The sequence below is a fragment of the Scyliorhinus canicula genome, chromosome 2 (assembly GCF_902713615.1).
Source record: "Scyliorhinus canicula chromosome 2, sScyCan1.1, whole genome shotgun sequence".
NCBI classification, from domain to species: Eukaryota; Metazoa; Chordata; class Chondrichthyes; order Carcharhiniformes; family Scyliorhinidae; genus Scyliorhinus; species Scyliorhinus canicula.
This window is the reverse complement of record NC_052147.1, coordinates 128,072,411-128,096,365: the sequence shown is the minus strand read 5'-3', so window position 1 is coordinate 128,096,365 and position 23,955 is coordinate 128,072,411. Positions and strand designations below refer to the sequence as shown.

Sequence of the window (23,955 nt, the reverse complement as noted above, 5' to 3'; positions counted from 1 at the left end):
CTCTCAAGAGCAGCAGAAACAGGTTTGAGACACTCTCTCTAACCAGCCAGGTCTGTGAAGTTTAACCTCTGATTAAAACGCTGCAAGCAGTCTCCAACCAGGTCTGTGAAAGCCTTACCTCTGTTTGGAAGGCTGGGGAAGGCACAGTGCTGATAGCTCCCCTCTGAGATCTCTCGAGGTCTGGAAGAGGGCCTTTTACTTTCTCTTCACTGCAGTTAACTTTGATCTGCAGCAAGAGCAGACAAGTATTCCAGGGGCAGAGTGGATGGAAAACCCACTTTTAAACTCTCAGGTAAAGAATTCTAACATCATCTCAATGAGACTGAGAGTCAATCTGATGGAGGCCTGTACAAGTGAAGGTGAGCCTCCGGAGGTCTAATTGAAGGCACTTTTAAAAAGATACTAACCAACGACTACAAAGACTACTACCTCAGCATCAAAGATTCATCTCAGCCCTTTTAACTACTGCTATTTGTGAACCTTTCCTACCTGCCCACTGCATGTCTGTCTTGTGTGTGCCTGAGTGGAGGGTGGGATAGGGTTTGGGGAATTGTTAGATTGGTAGACCATTGTTCTATTATTTCTATTAGATGATTATCTATTCTCTTATTATAAATAATGTTTTTAAAATGTTTTACTTACAAATCTGGTGCCTATAAATTATTGGAGCAGTCGAGGGTCAAAGATCTCAGGAACAAATTATTGGTTAATTTATTTATGTTGGGACTCCAGGGGCTGTGGGGCTTGAATTGACCGCACACTAGCCCAGGGTGTCATAACAGTTTCCCCAAACATCTATTGACCTTGTCCTTCTCAGTAATAGTGGATGTGGGTGTTTAGGTTCCTGTAGAAGGTACACACTGCTACCACTGTGCATTGGTAGTGGAGGAAGTAAATGTTCATGGATAAGGTGTCAATTAAGCTGACTGCTTTATCCTGGATGATGTCGAGCTTCTTGAATGTTGTTGGAGCTGCACTCCTCCACCCAAGTGGAGAATATTTCATTATACACCTGACCTAAAACTTGTGAGAAGTCTTGGGTTGTGAGAAGGTGAGCTACTCACTACATGACTCCTAGCCTCTGACCTGCTTTTGAAGCCATAGTATATGGCTAGTCCTGTTACGTTTCTGGTCAATGGTAACTCCAGGATGTTGCAAGTGGGGGATTCAGAGATGGTAATGGTGTTGAATATCAAGGGGCAATGGTTAGATTCTCTCCTTAGGAGGTGGTTATTGCCTGGCACTTGTATGGTGAAAATGTTATTTGCCACTTGTCAGCCCAAACTATTGCCCAGGTCATTTGCACATGGACTGTTTCAGTATCTGAGAAGTCATGAATAGTGCTGAACATTGTGCAAACATCAGCGAACATCCCCAATTCTGATATTGTGAAGGAAGGAAGGTCATTAATGAAGCAATTGAAAGTAGTTGGGCCCAGGACATTGTTCTGAGCAATTTCTAGGACTGATTGACTCCCAACAACCACAACTATCATCCTCTGTGCCAGGTATGTGTAATAACTCCAAAGGAAACTGTCATAAACATAACTGGGGTTTTTTACAAATCTACAAGTTATTCTTGTACCTCACTCCCAGTGTAGACCCTACTGGGTGGATAAATCTGACCAGGCCCTGACTAGGGCAAGCTTTTATCCTCTAATCTGATGAGCCCCAGGTGGTGGGTTTCCGTCTCCTACCTGAGGAGCTCATATTTAATAATCCCCATTGGAAGATCAGTAATTGTTGTCTCATGATCCGAATGGGGGTTATAACTCCAACCAGTGGGGAGTTATCACCCTGATTCCTATTGAAGGTTTAAAGCAATATCGAAAAAGGGAGATAGATTTAAGAAACAGATTAACCATGAATTGATGGAACAGGATAAAGACACTGAATGGTATTTTCCCTGTTAGAAAACTATGATGAGAACTTTATAATTTATCTCTTTGTTTGTTTCAGGATAATTTCAGAAGATGGATTCGGGAGAATATCAGAAAAAAGGAATGTGTCTATTTTGCAGAGAGAGAGACTCAGGACGGAGAGAAAGGGCAGAAGATAGAGAAGTAAGTGATACACTTACTGGGTTAGCTTGGGCTGAAGTAGCAAAATCACAGCTGACAGTCCAGTACAAAATGGAAATGCCAGTCATTATTTTGATGTTCAACACAGGATGATTGGAAAAGTTGATTGACCCCTTTCAAGCATGGTCATTGATAACATTTTATGGAATCGGTACAATAATCCCACTCATAGGCCGGACCATTTACAAAAAAACTGCTTTTCTCTCCTATTTGATGATGTGATGAATTATCTGAGATATCCCTTCACTGATACAAAGATAGGTGGATTTGCAATACTGTTTGTAGTTCCACCACCTTCAAGCTCCTCAATAGCATCTGCTTTCCCCTTCTCGCTCCTTCTGGCACCTTCCATTATTCACAGCATCAGCTCTCACCCATTCCAAGACTGAACCCCAGACAAGGTACATGTGGCTGCCCTAAATTCTGCATGATGTCAACCCCGCTATTGCTGAGTCCCTGCTGCAACAAAGACATCACCACAAATAGTGTTGTTCTGGTGTGATAGTACATTAGTGCTGGCACTGGCACCAAGTATGGTGAGCTCTAATACCACCTCAGACAATTGCAATATTTAACTGATCAGAAATACTCTGACCATTTCTGGACTTGAATTTGAAATAAATATGTCTGACAGTGGCCCGATCGTTGATAAAACCAAACTCTTTCAAGTGGGTTTCCTGCGGGTGCTCTGGTTTCCTCCCACAGTCCAGAGATGTGCAGGTTAGGTGGATTGGCCATGCTAAATAAAAATGTCTCATAGTGTCCAAAGATGTACAGGTTCGGTGGGGTTAAGGGAATAGGGGGCGAGATTCTCCATTCTGACGGCAGAGTGTTGACGCCGCCGTAAAAACCGGAGAGTTTAATGATGGCGTCATCGGACCGCTAAGTGTAGCGATCCTCTACCGCACAGGGGGCCAGCACGGCACTAGAGCGACACACGCCGCTGAAGCTGCCAATACCGGCGTCAAACGGGCGCCATGGGTCTGTGCATGTGGCCGACGCGAATGCGCGCATACGCACTGCGACCGCCATGCGCAGTAGCTTCCTTCTCCACGCTGGCCCCGACACAACATGGCGTAGGGCCACTGGGGCTGACACAGAGTAAAAGAGGCCCCCACCAGGAGAGGCCGGCCTGCTGATCGATAGGCCCCGATCGCGGACAAGGTCACGATGGAGGCCCCCCCCCCCCCCCCCCCCCCCCCGAGGTCGGATACCCCCTCTCCCCGACCAGGCTGTCCCCTGCAGGATGGACACCGAGGTCCCGCTGGGTAAGACCACATGTGAACAGTGCCGCCGGGACTCGGGCTATCTTGGCAGCCACTTGGCCCACCCTGTGCCGTGAATCGCCGGGGGGGAACTACGTAGAGTGGCCCCCCGACCGGCGCCGGGCAACCGCGCCGGCACCAATGGCGCCGATTCTCAGGTGACCAGGGTGGGCGTTGCATGAATCACGCCCGGCCTGGCGATTCTCCGACCCGGCCCCGGTGTTAGAGAATCTCGCCCAGTGTAGGGTAAGTGGGCCAAGGCAGGGTTCTCTTTCAGAGGGCTGTTACAGACCCGATGGGCTGAATAGCCTCCTTCTACTTCTACACTGTAGGGATTCTATGGAAAACCTTTCAGAGAGGGGAACCTGCTGGCCCTTCCTGATCTAGTCAAACGTAACTGCAGTCCCACATGAGAGACTCAATTTTAACAGTCGTTAAAATTTTGAATGACGGTATCCCAAAATGTCTCCAGCCCTCTCAACAGTTTAACAGAGGCAGGATAATGGACAGGAAGCCCCGAAGGGGAGATGGTTACTTAGTGGTAATGCCACCAATGCCTTTGGGATGTAAATTCAAACCCCACCATGTCAGTTGGTGGATTTTAAATTCAATTAATAATAAACAAATATCTGGAATTTGAAAATTAGTTTCAAGAATGTGGCTGCGAAACTATTATCAATTATTATAAGAAACAACCGACCTGGTTCACTCATGCCCTTTAGAGGGGGGGGGGGGGTGATTCTGATTGATGAGCTTGCTGCTGGAGTCATATGTAGACCAAATAATGTGGTGTAATCTTAATTGTCCTCTGAAATGACCCAACAAACCATTCATTTCCAGGGCAATTAGGGATGGGTAACAAATGCTAGCCTTGACAGTAACGGCCACATGCCACCAAAGAAAACCTGACCCTCTCCGGGATGTTGGTTGGGAGCCTCTGAAATAACCTGCGATGTAGGGTTTACAATAGGCACCTGGGTTTCATTTCCTCACAGTCAACCAAAAGTATTCTGAACAATTAGCGGCCCTCTGGTGGGACGGCAGCCAACCAGTGCATGAAGGAGCTTCAGGTGAGACGTCCATCGGGTGAGAGGTCAAGCTGTAAACTGGAAGTCAGTCACAGCCACCCATTTAAAGGAATGCTGGCATTGGTTCGGTGGCAGCTTGTGGAGAGATCCACATGTGTTGGAAAATGTATTTTTAAAGAAAGCCAGCATGAAGACTGAATCCATAGGTGACACTGAGGTATTGGAGCAGCAACAGATGAGAGCGAGTGGCAGCTGGAGTGAGCTCTAGAAGCCTCTGAGTCATCTGGCGCTGCCAGTTCTGGAGGCTCCCCATTGTCTGTACCATGCTGTCAACACCCTCAGCGATGCTCCTCGGTGACTGGGCCTCCCCCTGCAGTGCCTCAGCAATGTCCACCTGTATCTGGGACACGTCCTTCAGTGACTGCCACATGGTGACAAGGCCCTCAGCAATGGTTATCACAGACTGAGCCATGCCTTGGACGCCAACATTCAAGACACGGAAGTTGTGCCCCAGGTTTTCCACTTTGGCCACCACCCTAGCAGTTTTGGCCTCGGTGCCATGCATTGTCGACGACATCTCCTGCGCCTGAAGACTTTGGGACTCCTCCAATTGGCCCTGAAGTCACTGGAATGTCGCTGGCACCCCCTTCTGAATCTCATAGCCGTGTCCTATTATCTGCATCAATCTGGGAAAACCTTGTCCAGAGGCTGGCAACTGGCTGGGACCCAGTTGCATCCTGGAATCCAGCAGACCCCCCACTGTGTCTCCCTTGGATGTTCCTGCCTTCATTTGGTGGGTATCAGCGGCTGTGTAGTGCTCACCAGATTATGTCCCAGAAGCCTGGGGGGAGGAGGTGGTGGTTCACTTGAGGGAGTGGGGTTCGACTGCGGATCATCCGGTCTCATCAGATGGTAATCCTGTGAGATAATGGACATGTGGTTAGTGAGAGGGATTGATCATTTGTCTGACATGAACAACTCACTTGAGCCAGGTCATCTGGATGAAGGGGCAGTGAATCCTTGCCTCTCTGGGGCAGGCCAACCTCTTTGTCAGTGACTGCTTCCTTCTCAGTCAACCCTGCGATTTCCAGGACCTGTTCCTCATGGTGGTGAGGCCTCAAATCTCTGGGATTCCTCTGGGATCCCCCTCCCCTTGGCCCTTTCTTGTTTATTATTGACTATCTTCTCCTGTGGGGATGAAGAAAGCATTGTGAGCTGCACGCTTGGTGGGTCAGGGGGGTGTATTGCAGGTGGCTTGTGTGAGAACCATATCCGGACATGAAAGAGTTGTGTTGATGGGTGCCAGGTGATTCTGAGGAACAAGTTTAAAGATCGAATGTGCTGCGGGTGCGAGGTGACAGCCGGTAGATTGGGGGGGGGGGGGGGGGGGGGGGGGGGGGGGGGGGGGGGCGTGGTTTGGGAATTTGAGGGATGGCAGGTGGAAGTGATGTCAGGAGAGAGGTGGTAACTTACTCTTGCCGCTCATTGGACGTTGTTGGTCTTCTTTCAACATTGGACTGTTATCATCCTTGTCATGTTGTCCTCACTGACAGCCGCTTCCTCTCAGCTGGTATTGCTGACCTTGCTACTCATTCTCCGCCCCTTTCGGTGGGAACAGGGCGGTCCGTCTCTTAAAACTGGTTGAATAATAGGAAGCTGACAGTAATGGTCAAAGGATATTTTTTATGCTGTAGGAAGGTTTGTAGTGGTGTTCCCCAGGGGTCGATAATGAGACCCTTGCTTTTCCTGAACTATATTAATGATCTAGATCTGGGTGTGCAGGGGACAATTTCAAAGTTTGCAAATGGGACAAAACTTTATATTGTAAGCGGAGAGGGCAGTTTAGAACTTCAAAAGGACATAGACAAGTTGGTGGAGTGGGTTGTTGGTTGGCAGATGACCAAGTTGGAGAAATGTGAGGTAATGTATTTTGGTTGGAAGAACATGGAGGTAATGTAAAATATGTGGTAAAATTTCTAAAGGGGGCGCAGGAGCAGATAAACCTGGGTGTAGATGTGTGCAGATCATTGAAGGGCAGTAGGTGGAGAGAGTAGTTAATAAAGCACATTGGGCTGGATTCTCCGGTCGCCAAAATCGTGTTCGGTGATTGGCCGGAAAATCCAAGATTACAACAGAATCGGGGGCGGCGCCGCTTTCTTGATGCTCCGCCTCTCCAAAGCGGTCTATTTGCAGAGTACGGTGAACCATGTATCGACGGCATCAGGCCATTGCCTGTGCCCCCCCCCCGGCGATTCTCCGTCCCCGACCGGCCGAATTCCCGACTGCGTGGGTCTCTCATGGTCTCATCCTTCAGGAACTCAGCCTGCCTGCTGCGGACTCAGTCCAGTGCCATCACAGTCGGGGGAGGGCTGATATGCAGGCAGGGGGACATTACACGGGGCTGGGGACACTATGGGGGATGGTCCGGGGCGCACGAGCCAGCCAAACGGGGGAGGCACTATTTTGTGGGCCGGGACCGCGGGCTGCTTCCACAATGTTGCACGGCACAGTCGCTGCAGGCCAAGGCTACATCGACTTTCACTGCTGACTGACATGGTTCCTCCTCTTTATTGTCAGACTAACTCAGAGACTCATTTCAGTGGATGCAACTCACTTCATTAGATCATCTTCTGCAGGGCCTCCCCTTTCTGGAGTGCCAAGTTGTGCACAATCTCACAGACCATGACAATTAGTGAGAGATGAGCGGCAGAATATTGTAGAGAGCCGCCTCCAGGGTCTAAGGATTGAAATCTCATTTTAAGCAGACCAGTAGTCAGTCTCTGTGCACAGAATTATCACCAGGGTCATGAGAAACCTCTTCAGTGGGTATCCCTTGTTTCAAGAAACTAGCCACTCAAAGGCTCTGGTGGGCAGAACATTGATATAACCTGGGGGTGCCTAAGTCTGTATGGGTTATGAGTACTTCCAGGATATGTGATGGCCAGATGCCCCTGACATGGTTTTGTGATGGCCACAAGTATAATCAATGGCGACTACGGGCTTTTCACAGTAACTTTATTGAAGCCTACTTGTGATAATAAGCGATTATTATTATTATTTGGGGAATCCAACTATACCTGCGATGCCACTGAATCTCTTGGCCTGACCAGCATAATGTGTTGAATGATATGGATAAATTTGCCTGCCTGCATCTGCCACTACCTTGATGCAATGATGTGCTGACGCCTGAAAGATGGCTGATGACTGGAATTGCCCCGATGCACAGAAGTTCAAGGACACTGTTATCTTGAGAATAACAAGCGTGGAGTGGCTAACAACATAAATTTGAACCAATCTCCTCAGCCAGTGTTTGACAAAGGGATGTCGTTGTCTCCCTAAAGAGATACTGGGCATGGATCCGGGTGCAAAGGGTGTACTGCGCGAGAGCCCCAAATCGGGCTCTGCAGCGGGCACTAAACCTCCCGTGAGTCCCCTGACTCACTCCACCCGGCACAATCTGAAATCCCCCTCACTGGGCGAGATCCAGATTGGAATATTCAAATGGGTCTAATGGCTCATTTAAATAGCCAGATGCTGGATTCACCTGGTGCCTGTGGCTCACCGGCAATGCCGCGGAAACCTTGTCAGGGTGCCGTTTATCACTGGTCCACACAAATATGGAACAGGTGTAACGGCATCTGAGGTGCCTCCTAGACCATTGGAGACGCCCAGGTGGTCGGAGACAAGGCAGGGTTGCACCCTGGCATTCCCCTGGCACCTGGGCACTTTGGTACTTCAAGGGTGCCATGCTGGCAGTGCTAAGGTGCTCAGGTACCAGGGTGACACTGTCAGGGGTCAGTCCCGGGGGGGCCTTGCCAAGTAGAGGGAGGGTTGTGAGGGGTTGAAAAAGCAGGAGGTGCCTGAAGGCGGGGGGGGGGGGGGGGGGGGGGGGGTGGGGCGTGGGGGGAGGGGGGGGGGGGGAGAGAATACAGGTTGCTGGACAAAATGGTGCCCCGATGTGCGAGGAGCCTTTCCTGCTGAAGCTCGCCTGCAGAAATGCTTCTAAGTGCGGCCTCGGCGGGGAGAAACTCCCCAAGGCGAATAAAAACGGCAGTGCCGTTGGATAGCGGGCTGTTTTTTGCAGCTGCATGATGAGACCATCAATTCACGCGACACGTGGTTAGAAGTGAACAGTGGTTTTAATAGTCTTACACCAGAGCCTGCCTGTGACAAGATGAACTCCAGATGAACTGGCAGGCAGGCTCTCAGCATCGACCTTTATACTTCCGGCTAGGGGAGGAGCCATGGGTGGAGCCATGGGCGGAGCCAAGGGTGGAGCCCATTACAAGCTCCTCATCTCCCCCTATCGGTAGAGCCGCGCACCTACACGTGATCTACTACAAGTACAGGCTCAACGCATGTTGTACAATACAGTGTGGATTATTAGTGTTTATAATTCACCACACTGCAGCCACTGAGAAACACATCACTAAACGTGCCATTGAACACACTTTAACTTCAGTCCGCTGACTCACGCCCACAGTCTGCAAAGACATTGGTGCTCTGACAGCTGAAGGTAGGTCACCCTTTCTTTGTACTCTGTGCACAGGAGAGTATCTTGCCCATCCTCCCCCTGCCTGTTGTTGTCGTCTCTCTTCCGCAGGCCCTTTCATTGCTGCAGATTCCTCACCTATCTGGACCAAAAGGTCTGCCTGTCCCAGGACCTTTGCTCTCTCTGTCTCCTCCTCACTAGAGGAGGGACCTTCTCAAAGTGCACTGTGAGCTCCAGTTATGGTGGGATCCTCAAGCTTCAGCAAGCCCCTCTCAAGTCCTCCTTATTTCTTAAAGGAAAACTTAAAATAGTGAATAATTGAAGTTAAAAACCTGGAAATTGCTCCCTCACTAGGAGACTCTGGTACTGCATACTGCCATGGTCCTGTTTACAGGTCTTTCCATCCAACCTTGCAGAGCTTCCTCATACCTGGTATGACTCACTCCCAATATTTCTCCTCTATGCCTAATGGCAAATAGAAGAGATCGGATAAAATCCCAAGCTAAACCGAACTGGTTGAAGTGAGCGTTTTTAAAAATGGTGAGTGGGCTTCCGATATCAGTGCCCGCCGACCTCTCGATTTTCAGCCTGAAACATGGAGAAACATAGAAATGAGAATATTAGAGGTGCAGGCCATTCAGTCCTTCAAACCTTTTTAAAAATAAATTTAGAGTACCCAATTAATTTTTTCCAATTAAGGGGCAATTTAGCCTGGCTGATCCACCTAGCCTGCACATCTTCAGGTTGTGGGGGTAAAACCCACTCAAACACGGGGAGAATGTGCAAACTCTACACGGACAGTGACCCAGAGCTGGGATCGAACCTGGGACCTCACGCTGTGAGGCAGCAATGCTACCCACTGCGTCACCGTGCTGCCTAGCCTTTCAAACCTATCCCACCATTCAATATGATCATGGCTGATCTTCAATCTCAAAGCCATACTCACGCACTCTCCCCTTGACACCGTTACAGTGTAGTATTCTATTTCCTTCATAAATATATTCAGTATCTTGGCCTCCACAGCCTTCTGTGATAGAGAATTCCACAGGTTCACCAGCATCTGAGTGAAGACGTTCCTTCCTTGTGAATTCAGCCTTTTGTTTCTTTTCTTTCACCAACACCATTGCCTTTGGCCTTGTATAATTAACTCTTCTGTTGTTCACTCTCTCCCATCTTGCATGCAATCACAGACCTGTCCTACCCACAGCTTGCATAAAACTGGTTAACAATAAACTTGCCTCATCAACATCACCCAAGCCCTGAATCTCCGGCCTGAGCTTCTTGGGAAGCAGTGGGTGCATGAACCTCCAGGAGTAGCTGGAGGAGCCAGAGACAATTGGAGGCATCAGAGAGAGTTGGAGGAGTCAGAGAGAGTTGGAGGAGTCAGAGAGAGTTGGAGGAGTCAGAGAGAGTTGGAGGAGCCAGAGACAATTGGAGGCATCAGAGAGAGTTGGAGGAGTCAGAGAGAGTTGGAGGAGTCAGAAAGAGTTGTAGGAGTCAGAGAGAGTTGGAGGAGTCAGAGAGAGTTGGACAAGTCAGAGAGAGTTGGAGGAGCCAGAGAGAGTTGGAGGAGTCAGAGAGAGTTGGAGGAGTCAGAGAGTTGGAGGAGCCAGAGAGAGTTGGAGGAGTCAGAGAGAGTTGGAGGAGTCAGAGAGAGTTGGAGGAGTCAGAGAGAGTTGGACAAGTCAGAGAGAGTTGGAGGAGTCAGAGAGAGTTGGAGGAGTCAGAGAGAGTTGGAGGAGTCAGAGAGAGTTGGAGGAGTCAGAGAGAGTTGGAGGAGTCAGAGAGAGTTGGAGGAGTCAGAGAGAGTTGGAGGAGTCAGAGAGAGTTGGGGAGTCAGAGAGAGTTGGAGGAGTCAGAGAGAGTTGGAGGAGTCAGAGAGAGTTGGAGGAGTCAGAGAGAGTTGGAGGAGTCAGAGAGAGTTGGAGGAGTCAGAGAGAGTAGGAGGAGTCAGAGAGAGTTGGAGGAGTCAGAGAGAGTTGGAGGAGCCAGAGAGAGAGTTGGAGGAGTCAGAGAGAGTTGGAGGAGTCAGAGAGAGTTGGAGGAGTCAGAGAGAGAGTTGGAGGACCAGAGAGAGTTGGAGGAGTCAGAGAGAGAGTTGGAGGAGCCTGAGAGAGTTGGAGGAGCCAGAGAGAGTTGGAGGAGCCAGAGCGAGCGGGAGGAGTCAGAGAGAGTTGGAGGAGTCAGAGAGAGCGGGAGGAGTCAGAGAGAGAGCGGGAGGAGTCAGAGAGAGTTGGAGGAGTGAGAGAGAGTTGGAGGAGTCAGAGAGAGTTGGAGGAGTCAGAGAGAGTTGGAGGAGTCAGAGAGAGAGTTGGAGGAGTCATAGAGAGTTGGTGGAGTCAGAGAGAGTTGGAGGAGTCAGAGAGAGTTGGAGGAGTCAGAGCGAGTGGGAGGAGTCAGAGAGAGTGGGAGACGTCAGAGAGAGTTGGAGGAGCCAGAGAGAGAGCGGGAGGAGTCAGAGAGAGTTGGAGGAGTCAGAGAGAGTTGGAGGAGCCAGAGAGAGTTGGAGGAGTCAGAGAGAGTTGGAGGAGTCAGAGAGAGTTGGAGGAGCCAGAGCGAGCGGGAGGAGTCAGAGAGAGTTGGAGGAGTCAGAGAGAGAGTTGGAGGAGTCAGAGAGAGTTGGAGGAGTCAGAGAGAGTTGGAGGAGTCAGAGAGAGTTGGAGGAGTCAGAGAGAGTTGGAGGAGTCAGAGAGAGTTGGAGGAGTCAGAGAGAGTTGGAGGAGTCAGAGAGAGTTGGAGGAGCCAGAGAGAGTTGGAGGAGCCAGAGCGAGCGGGAGGAGTCAGAGAGAGTTGGAGGAGCCAGAGAGAGTTGGAGGAGTCAGAAAGAGTTTGAGGAGTCAGAGAGAGTTGGAGGAGTCAGAGAGAGTTGGAGGAGTCAGAGAGAGTTGGAGGCGTCAGAGAGAGTTGGAGGAGCCAGAGAGAGTTGGAGGCGTCAGAGAGAGCGGGAGGAGTCAGAGAGAGTTGGAGGAGTCAGAGAGAGTTGGAGGAATCAGAGAGGGTTGGAGGAGTCAGAGAGAGTTGGAGGAGTCAGAGAGAGTTGGAGGCGTCAGAGAGAGTTGGAGGAATCAGAGAGAGTTGATGGAGCCGGACAGTGGGGGAGGATGAATACAGGAGGATTAATGAATATGATTGGAGAGCTGGGAAGAGGAATGCTCGGCTGGGCAAAGAAATTGCATTATTACAATGTTCCAATATATCATTTTGCAATTTGTTTACAGGAAATTGACAGGTTTCTGTTGTTTGTTTCTTCAAAGGCCACCATGTCAATGTGGATACTCCAAACAGTATCATACGAAAGAGGCCATTAACCTGGGTCACTTACAAGGGGAGCAGTGGAATTCCACAAAACACCTTCGGCAAGTTCCAACAGATGCATTCGGAGACATCGCATTTGAAGGACAAGGACAGAAGATTGGGAAGGTTTGTGCATCTATCTAGCACTTGTCAAACTTTGGCATCAGTTTACCAGGTCAGCGCCGGTTTTACTTCCCTTTGCCACCCGTTTCCCGCCAGTTGTATCAATTAAAAACATATGGGAGGAATTTTAAGCTGTCAGAAAAGACCAGAAACTGCCAGTGCATCAGAAAGATGGCCTTGTGGGTTCAACGTTTAACCTAAGCAGTCCTGTTAGTATCATGAAGATCCCCTGGGGCCAATGGATTTAAGGTTTAAATATGCTAAATGGAAATTAATTGCAGTTCTGTCTATAACTTGAGCACATATGCTTCCCAGGCGTGGTGAATGTCCCTTTAAGGGCAACACAGCAGAGTAAAAGTCACAATTCTGGGTGCCCAATCAGGATGCAAAACAAGTAATCATCTCAGGGGAAGGAATTCTCCTCTGATTCCGAATCAGCTACAACATGCTGTTTCTGAAGATCCCTTATCTTAGGACCGCCTGGGCTAATACGCAGTCAATTCCAGCCCCACTTGACCCGGAGTCACAATGCCAATGAAATTAGATTTATTTAAATACACCGGTCTTTAGTTGAGTCCATTAAACTACAGTCACCAGGTTTGTACCTTTAAAACACGTGTAACCTTTAAAACAGTGGGCGAGATTCTCCGCAAATGCGGAGAGTCGTAAAGGCTCTCAGAAGGCCTTTAGTTTTTTTTCCATGTCGGTGCAACATCGAGGGCCGAAGGGCCTGTACTGCGCTGTATCGTTCTATGTTCTATGGCTGCCGTGAAACTAGATGTGTTTCACGGCAGCCTTCACTCCCGTTCCCGGGACCCGATTCTCCCCCCCATCGGGGCTAGGAGCGGGACCCCGGGAATCATGGCGTCGCGGCCTTAACGACCGTTGTTAAGGCCACGCGGCAAGATGACGCGCGTCTGGCGTCCGTATGATGTCAGCCACGAATGCACAGGTTAGAGCCGGCTCCAACCCGCGCATGCGCGGGTGACGTCATCACACCGTTGACGGAACCCGCGCATGCGCGGTTCCGCATTTCTCCACCGCCGCCCGACACGATATGGCGGCTTGATCTTGTCGGGCGGCGGAGGGGAAATAGTGCGTCCCTTTTGGACGCAGGCCCGACGATCGGTGGGCACTGATTGCGGGCCTGTCCCCTCCCGAGCACAACGGTGGTGCTCCCGCCCCAAACGGGCCTCTGGATGCCCCAAACGGGCATCTAGCACCCGTTTTTACGATGGCAGCAAGCAGGTGTGTTTGCTGCCATGAAAAAACGGGCGTAAAGGCCCGGCAGCTCGGCCCAGCTGCCGCGGAGAATCGCGGCTTGCCGTAAAAAACGGCGAGTGGCGATTAGTGACGTGGGTCGGGCGAGGGGGGGGGGGGGGAGGAGAATAGCGGGAGGGCGCAAAAAATGTCAGGAGGCCCTCCTGCTATTCTCCCAACTGGCGTGGGCAGCGGAGAATCGCGCCCAGTATCTTAAATTAAATAAATAGAAAATGTATCTGGCTAATGTACTACCCATTTCCCAAGCCCTCCCTTTTATAACTCGCCCTAATTTTATATATACACACACAAAATACAAAGAGGGGAACGAGTGATGGAAAGGGAAAGACAATATTAATAAAATACAAGGATAGGGATCTTTGGCTTACATGGATTACTTCCAGTCAATGTCTTTCTGAAGTTCAGGCTTCCAGTTTCTTACTTCCTTTCTTGCAGGCTTGATGAAATGAAATGAAAATGAAAATCGTTTATTGTCACAAGTAGGCTTCAAATGAAGTTACTGTGAAAAGCTCCCAGTCGCCTCATTCCGGCGCCTGTTCGGGGAGGCTGTTACGGGAGTCGAACTGTGCTGCTGGCCTGCTTGGTCTGCTTTCAAAGTCAGTGACTTAGCCCTGTGCTAAACAGCCCCTGATAGGATCTTCTCAGGTATATAGGTTGTGGCAGATTGCACTCCCTGTTCAGTTACTTAAAAATATTTTGTTCAAGTTTTGTTTGCATTTCAGCGCCACGCTCCTGATCTGTGGGCACCTGGTGCAGAGAAGGACGGGAAGAGAGGAGGATCTCCTCATGATACTGCTTCTGGGCCTGGAAAAGTTTGCTATCAACACTTCCAGGGATCGGATGATTGAGGGGGTCATCTGACTTGACTGTCTGCCTCTCTTCCATGGCTATGTTGGGTTTTTCTTCCCTTTGCAGCAAAAGTGAGAATTTATTAAGGGTTACATAGAGCGCTGTAGCTCTGTGGGGTATTTATGTTAGTTTATAAAAATGTTAACTAAATTCGTAGAATAAACTTTGTTTTTGATTAAAAGTGCTTAAGGCCTCTGTTGAATAACACCTGGAAGACAGGCCCTTGTGCTCAACGTAACATAGAACATAGAACAGTACAGCACAGAACAGACCCTTCGGCCCTCGATGTTGTGCCAAGCAATGATCACCCTACTCAAACCCATGCATCCACCCTATACCTGTAACCCCCCCCCCCCCCCCTTAACCTTACTTATTTAGGACACTACGGGCAATTTAGCATGGCCAATCCACCTAACCCGCACATCTTTGGACTGTGGGAGGAAACCGGAGCACCCGGAGGAAACCCATGCACACACGGGGAGGATGTGCAGACTCCACACAGACAGTGACCCAGCCGGGAATCGAACCTGGGACCCTGGAGCTGTGAAGCATTTATGCTAACCACCATGCTACCGTGCTACCAAAATAAAGAAACAATTGTGGGTCAGATAAACTCCATGATATACTTTGGAGTTTTCCAACCTTGCCCCATAACACAGGTCATTCATCCTGGAAAAGACTGGGTTCCTTTATTTTTTCAGTAGTTGGCATTTCTTGTTGTAGGAGTGGGGAAAATGTGTTTGGGTGAAGGCTTGGGCATGATCGGTTAATCTTTGGCTATCTAGCCTGTCTTGGGTTGGTCTTTTATATTTACTTGGTTGCGCAGGTAGCGACAGTGGTCACTTGATTTCTTGGCTCATGGAGCCAAGAAGGCAGTGGAGTTGTGGTATTGTCACTACACTAGCAATCCAGAGACCTAGAGTAATGCTCTGCGGACCCGGGTTTGAATCACGTCATGGTAGATGGTGACAAAGTCTAATGATACCATGATACCATTGTCGATTGTCGTAAAACCTATCTGGTTCACTAATGTGCTTTCGGGAATATCATCCTTACCTGGTCTGGTCTGGCCTACATGTGACTCCAGATCTACAGCAACGTGTATGACTCTTAAATACCCTCAGGGATGAGCAATAAATTCTGGCTCAGCCATCCAATTAATCAAAAAAAAAGAATGGTGGCCATATCGTCCTATTCTTAGGGTTTCTTTGATGAGGGGAAATGGGTGGAGTTGCATTAAAGCCTCTGGGGTGTCTAGAGATATGGGTGGTTTGCTTTGTTCAATGTATAAGAGTGATGTGGGTGTTCTTGGCTAGCCAGCCTCTATTCTAGTGTGTCATTGATCTTAATTTAGCCTGATTGTGTAGGTTAGAGGAATAGTAATTGTTTATCCGGATCAGGTGAAGGGTACGTTGGGTGGTGGAGTAGGTCTCCCTCCCCCAAAATGTCCCCTGTTGGGGCTTCTGGACTACTCTTGAGATATGGCTCCACTGGGGATGTAATAATCTGTTGGCTGTAGGGCCTGAGTGTGATTGAGTGCTTTGGTCGGCATTGTTAAAGTCTTTCTATTACTGGGGGTTAGGCTGGATGGAGCAGTAAGTCACCCTTCCTCAAGTGATCGTACATAGGGACTTCCAGATTGTCCTCCTTCTTGAGGTTTGCACTCCCCGCAGGAGGCAGTGTCCTGTTTCTTATGAGGTTATCCTGTTCTGCTCCTGGTATCCATTTTGCAAAGGTGTATGTTGCTAGACCTTGTTTAATGTTCATTGGCTAATCCGAGTGTTGCTCTCTCTCTGGGGTTTCTTTTATTTATCTGGGTAGGGGCGACACTGATACAGCCTCTGATTTGTTGTATTTAATTCTAGAGGGTTTCCCTTATCAAGTCGGGAGGTGGAGAGTTGCATCTCCCTCGGAGATATCCTGTTGATGGGTGTCTCAACAATTTTTCTTCTCGTTGTCGGTGGGGTTTCCTCAGTGCAAAATGGTTACGTTTTTCAGTGATGGGGAGCCTGAACGGTGCCTCTGATTTAGCCAGAGAGGAGTGGTGTCTGTCATGTTGTGCGTCTTGGCATGGTGTCAGAATCCTGGGCTTATTGGCTCCTGTAAATGGGAATGTACACTGCCATGCTATGTCTTGTACCAATGGCGGGGTCCTGTTGTTCCCCTTTTTCTGAGGTATCCTTTCATTGCTTTGAAGTCATGGGATGTTGAGTCAGGTCTCGATTGGGATCCCCTATATTGTGTAGTTCTGTTTTAGTTGTCCTGTGAAAGAGGGCATGCTCCAAGGCGCCATAAGCTCATGGCTTTTCCTGTTATCTTGGGATTCCCACGCTTTCTTGTATCCTTTCATTATCCGTATGAAAACAGACGGCAACTACAACCATTGATCATCTGAACAATTTGTCTGAGTATTTGCTTGTCTTTTCTGTTGTATATGTGGAATAATGATCACTGCACTGTACTAGATTTTGGGGATTTGTTGCATCTTGCGGTTAAATGTAAAATGAAAAACCTTTAATAAAAATATTCACACAAAAAACAAGCAAAATACCACAGATGCTCGGAATCTGAAATACAAGCAGAAAATGCTGGAAAAATCAGCAGGCCTGGCAACATCTGTGAAGAGGCAAATAGAGGCCGGAATTCTTCGACCGTTCACTGCTGGCTGGATTCTCTGGTCCCACCAGCAGTGCACTTTCACCCGTTGGATTCCTGGTGGTGTGGGGTGGCTTTCAATAGGAATTTCCATTGACAGCGGCAGGAGTACAGAATCCTACCAACGGCGAATGGCGCGCTGCATCTCGCTGCTAAGAAACACGCGCTGGGAGGCCAAGGAATCCTGCACAGAGTTAACATTTCAAATTGGATATGATTCTTTTTTGGAAGCGCATACATTCTTCTAATCAGAAAATCAGTTCGTAGCTGCATGTCATTTGATAAATCCTCTGCAATATGACAAACTAGAGTTAATGACCCTATTAATTAATGACTTTTGTTCTTTGTTGTTATTTCTAGTATGTCCGAGCCTCAAATAACACTACTCCCATGACACTGTACCATCTCATGACAAAGTATTGGGGACTGAATCCTCCACATCTTCTTATTTCTGTAACTGGAGGGGCAAAGAACTTTCATCTGAAACCAAGCCTGAGGTTCATGTTTCGCAGAGGGCTTATTAAAGTGGCACAATCAACAGGTATGACAATACCGGCATTTTTAAATGTTCCATTGAATTACCAAGAACTTACAGCAAAGAAACTGACCGTTCAGCCCAACATGTATAAGCATCCTTACACTCAACTTCATCTGATCTGTCTTTCCATTCCTTATTGCCTCTGCCATTGAAGGTGGGTGGAGGTAACATTTTGTCTGGTGATCCGCTTGTTTGTGTACAAACAATACCCTTCAAAAATGTAGAGACCAATTTCAACAGAATTTGTTACACAGATAAGGCGTGGTCCCAGAAAGAACAAATTCATTGTTGGCATCAATCTGCATCTGGATCAGGACCCTGAGATTTATTTAAAAGGATCTGTTAACATTGGGAGATGGGAAAATTAACTTATTTTATTTAGAATGTTGTGGGGTTGATATGTTTAGAATGTTGTTAATTGTTTCAGAATGTTGTGAATTATCTCAGCTGATGTGTGTGATTTGTCACAGCTGTCAAAATGTGAGCACAATTTTCAGAGCAGGCTGTTGTATGTATATTGGCCTGAAGCCTCCCCAGTGAGAAAGAAACCCTTAATAAAAACACAGTGGCTAGCACTGTTGCTTCACAGTGCCAGGGACCCGGGTTCGATTCCCGGCTTGGGTCACTGTCTGTGCGGCGTCTGCACGTTCTCCCCGGATCTGCGTGTGTTTCCTCCGAGTGCTCCGGTTTTCTCCCACACGTCCTGAAAGACGTGCTTGTTAGGTGAATTGGACATTCTGAATTCTCCCTCTGTGTACCTGAACAGGCACCGGAATGTGGCAACTAGGGGATTTCCATAGTAACTTCATTGCAGTGTTAATGTAAGCCTACTTGTGACACTAATAAAGATTATTAAAATATTTTTTTCAGCTTTAGCTATAGAGCATGAACTAGACAGGGAAAAGACGCGAGTAAGTGCTACATAATTGTAATAATGTTAAAACAGTGTTGCGGAATATGCACTTTACTGAGTGTCCCTTTCACTTATTCTGTAATGTACTTATGCGGCTTCCTCATAAATGCACTTTATGTTACTCACTTCAACTACTCCTTGTGAGTTTTCTATTTTATGCACTCTCTGAGTAAAGACATTTCTCATGAATGCCTTATTGGATTTATTATTGAGTAATTTAACCTTTTGGTCTCTCATTTGAGATTCCCCACAAGTGGAAATATATTTTCTCTGCCTACTCTCTCATGCCATTTCAGAATTTTGGAGAACTCAATCCGGTCACTTCGCTTTCTCTTTTCCAGAGAAAAGAGTTCAGAATTTCCTTGACATTTTTAACTCTAAGTTCTGGTAACATCCGTCTAATCTTTATTGCATCTTTTTTAATGCCTTGATGTCCTTTTCGTGAAACCAAATTGCACACAATACTTCAATGGTCTAACCAAGATTCTTCATTAGTTTGACACAAACTTTCTACTTTCTAGTACTGTTCAAATGAGAAATGAACTCCAGTGTTTTGTTTGCATTTCTATGGTCTTTGTTAATCTTTGTTGCCAATGCTAATGATTTGTAAATCGGTACCCCTGGGTCTCTTTGTTGCTCCACCCCATTTAAATTTTCCAAAAATCCTCCTACTCAAATTTATGCCCACATACTTACCTGTTTTAAAATTCATTTTACACTTACGCACCTATTCTGCAAGTTTATTGATGTCTTACTTTATTTTGTCACAGTTCCTCTCAGCATTACCAACACCTCACAATTTTGATATTGAATTTCAATTACTGAGTCAAAGACTAGGAGCTGGATTCTCCGCTCCGCTGCGCCACAGTTCTGTTTCACCCCGCCAGCGGGATGTTCCGTTACACCGGCTGGTAATGGGGTTTCCCATTGTGGGGCAGCCCCAGGCCGTCGGGAAATCCCCGGGCTGACGGCAAACAGAGCATCCCGCCGGCGGAGAATCCAGCCCCTGAGTTTTCAAGCCGTTGATTCTTTTTGTTTTAAAAATATTTTTATTCTCCTCCTTTTTCACATTTTCTCCCAAATTTACACCCAACAATAAACAATAATCAGTAATGAATGTAATGTCAATCCCCATATCAGTAACAACAATCCCATCCTCCCACCAAGCCCCCAAACATTAGCCCGCATATAAACAGATAACAAAAAGGAATCAGGAATCACCCATAGTCACCATTAACACAAACAGTCCCCTCCACCAATCCTCCCAGCACCCCCCCATGTTTGATGTAATCCAATTCTTGAAAGTGCATAATGAATAACGCCCATGAATGGTAGAACCCCTCCATCCTTCCCCTCAGTTCAAATTTGACCTTCTCAAGAGTCAAGAATTCCTGTAGGTCCCCCCGCCATGCCAGAGCACAGGGTTGAGAGGTTGATCTCCACCCTAACAGGATCCGCCTTTGGGCGATCAACGAGGCGAAGGCTACAAAATCTGCATCCGCACCCGTTTCCAAACCTGGCTGGTCCGACACCCCGAATATGGCCTCCCGAGGGCCCAGGTCCAGTTTCACGGGCACTACTTTAGAGATTACCCTAAACACCTCCTTCCAGTAATCCTCCAGCTTTGAACAGGACCAAAAGACATGAACTGTGGTTTGCAGCCACCCACCTCCCCCCAAACATTCACAACATCTTCTACCCCCTCAAAGAGTCAGCACATCCTCACCGTTGTGAGGAGCGCTCTATATACCACTTTCAGCTGTATCAGCACCAACCTCGCACACGAGGTGGAGACTTTCACCCTCCGGAGCACCTCACACCAGAACCCTTCCTCCATACCCTCTCTCAACTCTTCCTCTCACTTTACCTTCTCCTCCAAAATAGCCCCGTAACCCACCGATACTACCCCCTTCTCCAGTCCCCTGTCATCTGCACCTCCTCTAGCAATTCAGAAGCCGGCTCCACTGGGAATCTCTGTATCTCCTTTCTGGTAAAGTCTCGAACTTGCATGTATCTAAATATTTCCCCCTGCTCCAGCCCATACTTCGCTCCCAGCTCCTTCAATCCTGCAAACCGACCCCCAAGAAATAAATCTTTTAGTGTCCTAATTCCTTTCTCCTCCCATCTCTGAAAATTTCCATCCCACTTCCCTGGCTCAAATCTATGGGGCGGGATTCTCTGACCCCCTCCCCACCGGGTAGGAGAATCGCCGGGGGGCGGCGTGAATCCCGCCCCCGCCGGCTGCCGAGTTCTCTGGCGCTGGAGATTTGGCGGGGGTGGGAATCGCGCCGTGCCGGATGGCGGGCTCCCCCCCCGGCGGTTCTCTGGTCCGCAATGGGCCGAAGTTCTATGCAGATCATTCCGAGGGAGAGTCGTTGAGGAGAGGGGGTAAAAATCGGATTCCTGCCAGCGCGGGTTCAGAATTTTTCCCTCACCACATTCATGGTGGGCTTTTGGTGGAGTGGGTTTCTTGCTGATCCATGTCAGGAACATCATTTATATGCATTACCATGAATGATCATTAAAAATGGTACTCCCAATCTTGTGGGAAATTCGACTGGTTTAAACCACAATCTGACATAAGTGTCTTGTAGCTGTCCGCCTTAATTTTGCTTGTGACTTCAAGGTGAGTGCAACATTAAAAGCTGACCTGTAACAGCTCACCCTGTGTTTTCACCAATGCCAACATTATGCCACAATGCTGGGGGTGTAGGGTTGGTCTTCACAGTGAGTTTCTCCGTACTCTGGGAGCATGTGTTCCGTGGGACTCAGGCAGGGCTGAATTCTGAGACCAGAATGGTAGAGTAACTGTCATCAACTCAGCTACACATCACGTGAATGTGAAGTTCACAAAGGGAGGTGGCCCCTGAGTTGGAGGATGGCTTACCCTCACAGTAAGAGGGCTCACAGATGCAAATGCACAAAGGTTTCAAATGATGGGACCATTTTCATGAACAACAAATGTATTTATAAAGGTACATTTTATAAACATTGATTGAACACCCGTCACACAGAAGTTATGTTAGTTTTGTCATTTTTTTCTAACCCACGTCTTGGTGCATGCCTGACATCCACAACAAAGGTAGAGGTAATCTGTTGACTGCTACACCCTGCTCTATGTGATGTCTTTGGTGGCTGTCCTCTGGAGGGCCCCAGCCTTCGGACCATATGAGTGTATTCTGATCATGTGACTGCTTCATGATGGAATTGTGTGACCTGTACCAATTAACCTTATGTTTCTCTCCCAGGGGCATGGATTATCACAGGAGGTTCCTTTACTGGGGTGATGAAGCATGTTGGAGAGGCGGTGCGACACTGTAAAATGACCAGTAGATCCAAGGAAAGACAGATTGTTGCAATTGGCATTGCCAGCTGGGGTATAGTACATAACCGAGAGAGCCTGGTTGGGGGAGAGGTGAGTTATACCAGGGAATGACCAGTTTTAGTCACATGTCAAATGTGGGATATTGTTGTTTCTGAAAAAGCTTTCTCCACATGGGGGAGACTATGGTATTATAGTATCTCTGGGCTAATAAAACAGAGTCCCAGGCTAATGCCCGGGGTAAATGGATTCATTATATTTAATGACTTGAAATTTAGTCTCATGGAACTATCATAAAAACCTGTCTGGTTCACTAATGTCCTTTCAGGGAAGGAGTGTAGCAGCAAAGATGGTTGATCAACAATGGCAGACATTTATGAAAATAGTTCATTATATATCCCAGTGAGGAAGAAGAATTCTAGGAAGGGGATAAATCAACCATGGTTAATTAAGGAAATTAAGGATAGTATTAAACTGAAAGAAAAACATACAATGTGGCAAAGATTACTGGTAAGACAGTGGATTGGGAAATTAAAAAACAGAACAAAAGATGACCAAAAAAAATAGGGAGTAGATTAACTTTGAGGAGAAACTAGCAAGTAATATATTTTTAATATAAATTTACCTAAATCTTTTTTTTCCAATTAAGGGGCAATTTAGCATGGCCAATCCACCAACCCTTCATATCTTTTGGGCTGTGGGGATGAGGCTTGCGCAGGCAAAGGGAGAATATGCAAACTCCACATGGGCAGTGACTTCGGACCGAATTGAACCTGGGTCCTCGGCGCCTTGAGGCATCAGTGCCAACTGTGCCACCATGCCATCCCTACTAGCCAGTAATATAAATCAGACATTAAGAGCTTTGTTAAATATGTGAAAATGAAGACAGTGGCCAAAGTGATCATGGTCCCCTTTGAGAATGAGATGGGGGAACCCGGAAATGGCAGAGGAGTTAAACAAATACTTTGTGTCAGTCTTCACAGTGGAAGACATCAATTACATTCCCTAAATATTAAATAATAAAGGGGCAAAAGTGGGGGAGGATATAAATACAATAACTCTACTAGAGAAACTAATGGGGCTAAAGGCTGATAAGTTCACATGTCCTGATGGGTTGCTTCCTTGGACATTACAGGAAGTAGCTAAAGAAAAGTCACCATAGTCTCAGATGACCATAGGCTGCTTTCCCCTTTGAGTGGGGGGGGGGGGGGGGGGGGGGGGGGTAGAGAGCTGACTGGTCTCAGGCAAGGGGTAAGATTGAGAATGTGGGGCCTTCATGAACAACCTCAGGTGGTACAGGAATTGTACTGTTGGCGTTATTCTGTGTCACAAACCAGCTGTCAAGCTAACTAGGCTAAATCGTCCCCCTGTAGGAAGTATCTACAGAAATAGTGGATTCACTGTTGTAATCTGTCAAAAATCCTTACATTTTGGAAAAGTTCTGGAGGATTGGATAACAGGCAACATAACACCATTATTCGAAAAGGGAGGAAGACAAAAATGAGGTAACTGTAGGGCAGCTAGCCTAACATCTGCCCTTTGGAAAATACTGGAGTCCATTATAAAGGATATAATAGAGCAGTTAGACGGCCATAATATAATCAAGCAGAGTCAGTATGGCCCCATGAAGGGGAAATCAAACCTGCCAAATTTATTCGTATTCTTTGAGATAGTAGTGAGCAGGATAGATAAAGTGGAACTAATAGATGTTATACACTTGGATTTCAAAAAAACATTTGATACGGTACCATGAAAGCTACTTAATAAGATAAAAACCCATGGTGTTACAAGGGATTGGCTAACTGATAGAAGACAGACAGTTGAGATAAGAGGGGCAGTTTTAGGATGGCAATCTGTAACTAGTAACCACAGGGATTGGTGCTGGGGCCACAATCACTTACAGTATATATATATTATTGACTTGGGCGAGGGAAGTGAAAGTTTGCGGATGACACAAAAATAGATGGGAAGACAAGAAGTAAAAACAAGTTAAGTGAGTGGGCAAACACTTGGCAGATCATAGAATCATAGAATTTACAGTGCAGAAGGCGGTCATTCAGCCCATCGAGTCTGCACCGGCTCTTAGAAAGAGCATCCCACTTAAGCCCACACCTC

General features: G+C 47.6%; 1 protein-coding gene across 1 annotated transcript in view; it reads left to right on the top strand.

The window, feature by feature from the left end:
* The window catches only part of trpm2 (transient receptor potential cation channel, subfamily M, member 2), a 254,653-nt gene that overhangs the window by 8,551 nt on the left and 222,147 nt on the right, over positions 1-23,955 (top strand). Inside the window, exons 2-5 of the mRNA XM_038790260.1 lie at positions 1,959-2,062; positions 12,120-12,285; positions 17,428-17,608; positions 21,767-21,933. Coding sequence (XP_038646188.1) covers positions 1,959-2,062; positions 12,120-12,285; positions 17,428-17,608; positions 21,767-21,933 — 618 coding nt within the window. The remainder of the gene's footprint in view (positions 1-1,958; positions 2,063-12,119; positions 12,286-17,427; positions 17,609-21,766; positions 21,934-23,955) is intronic.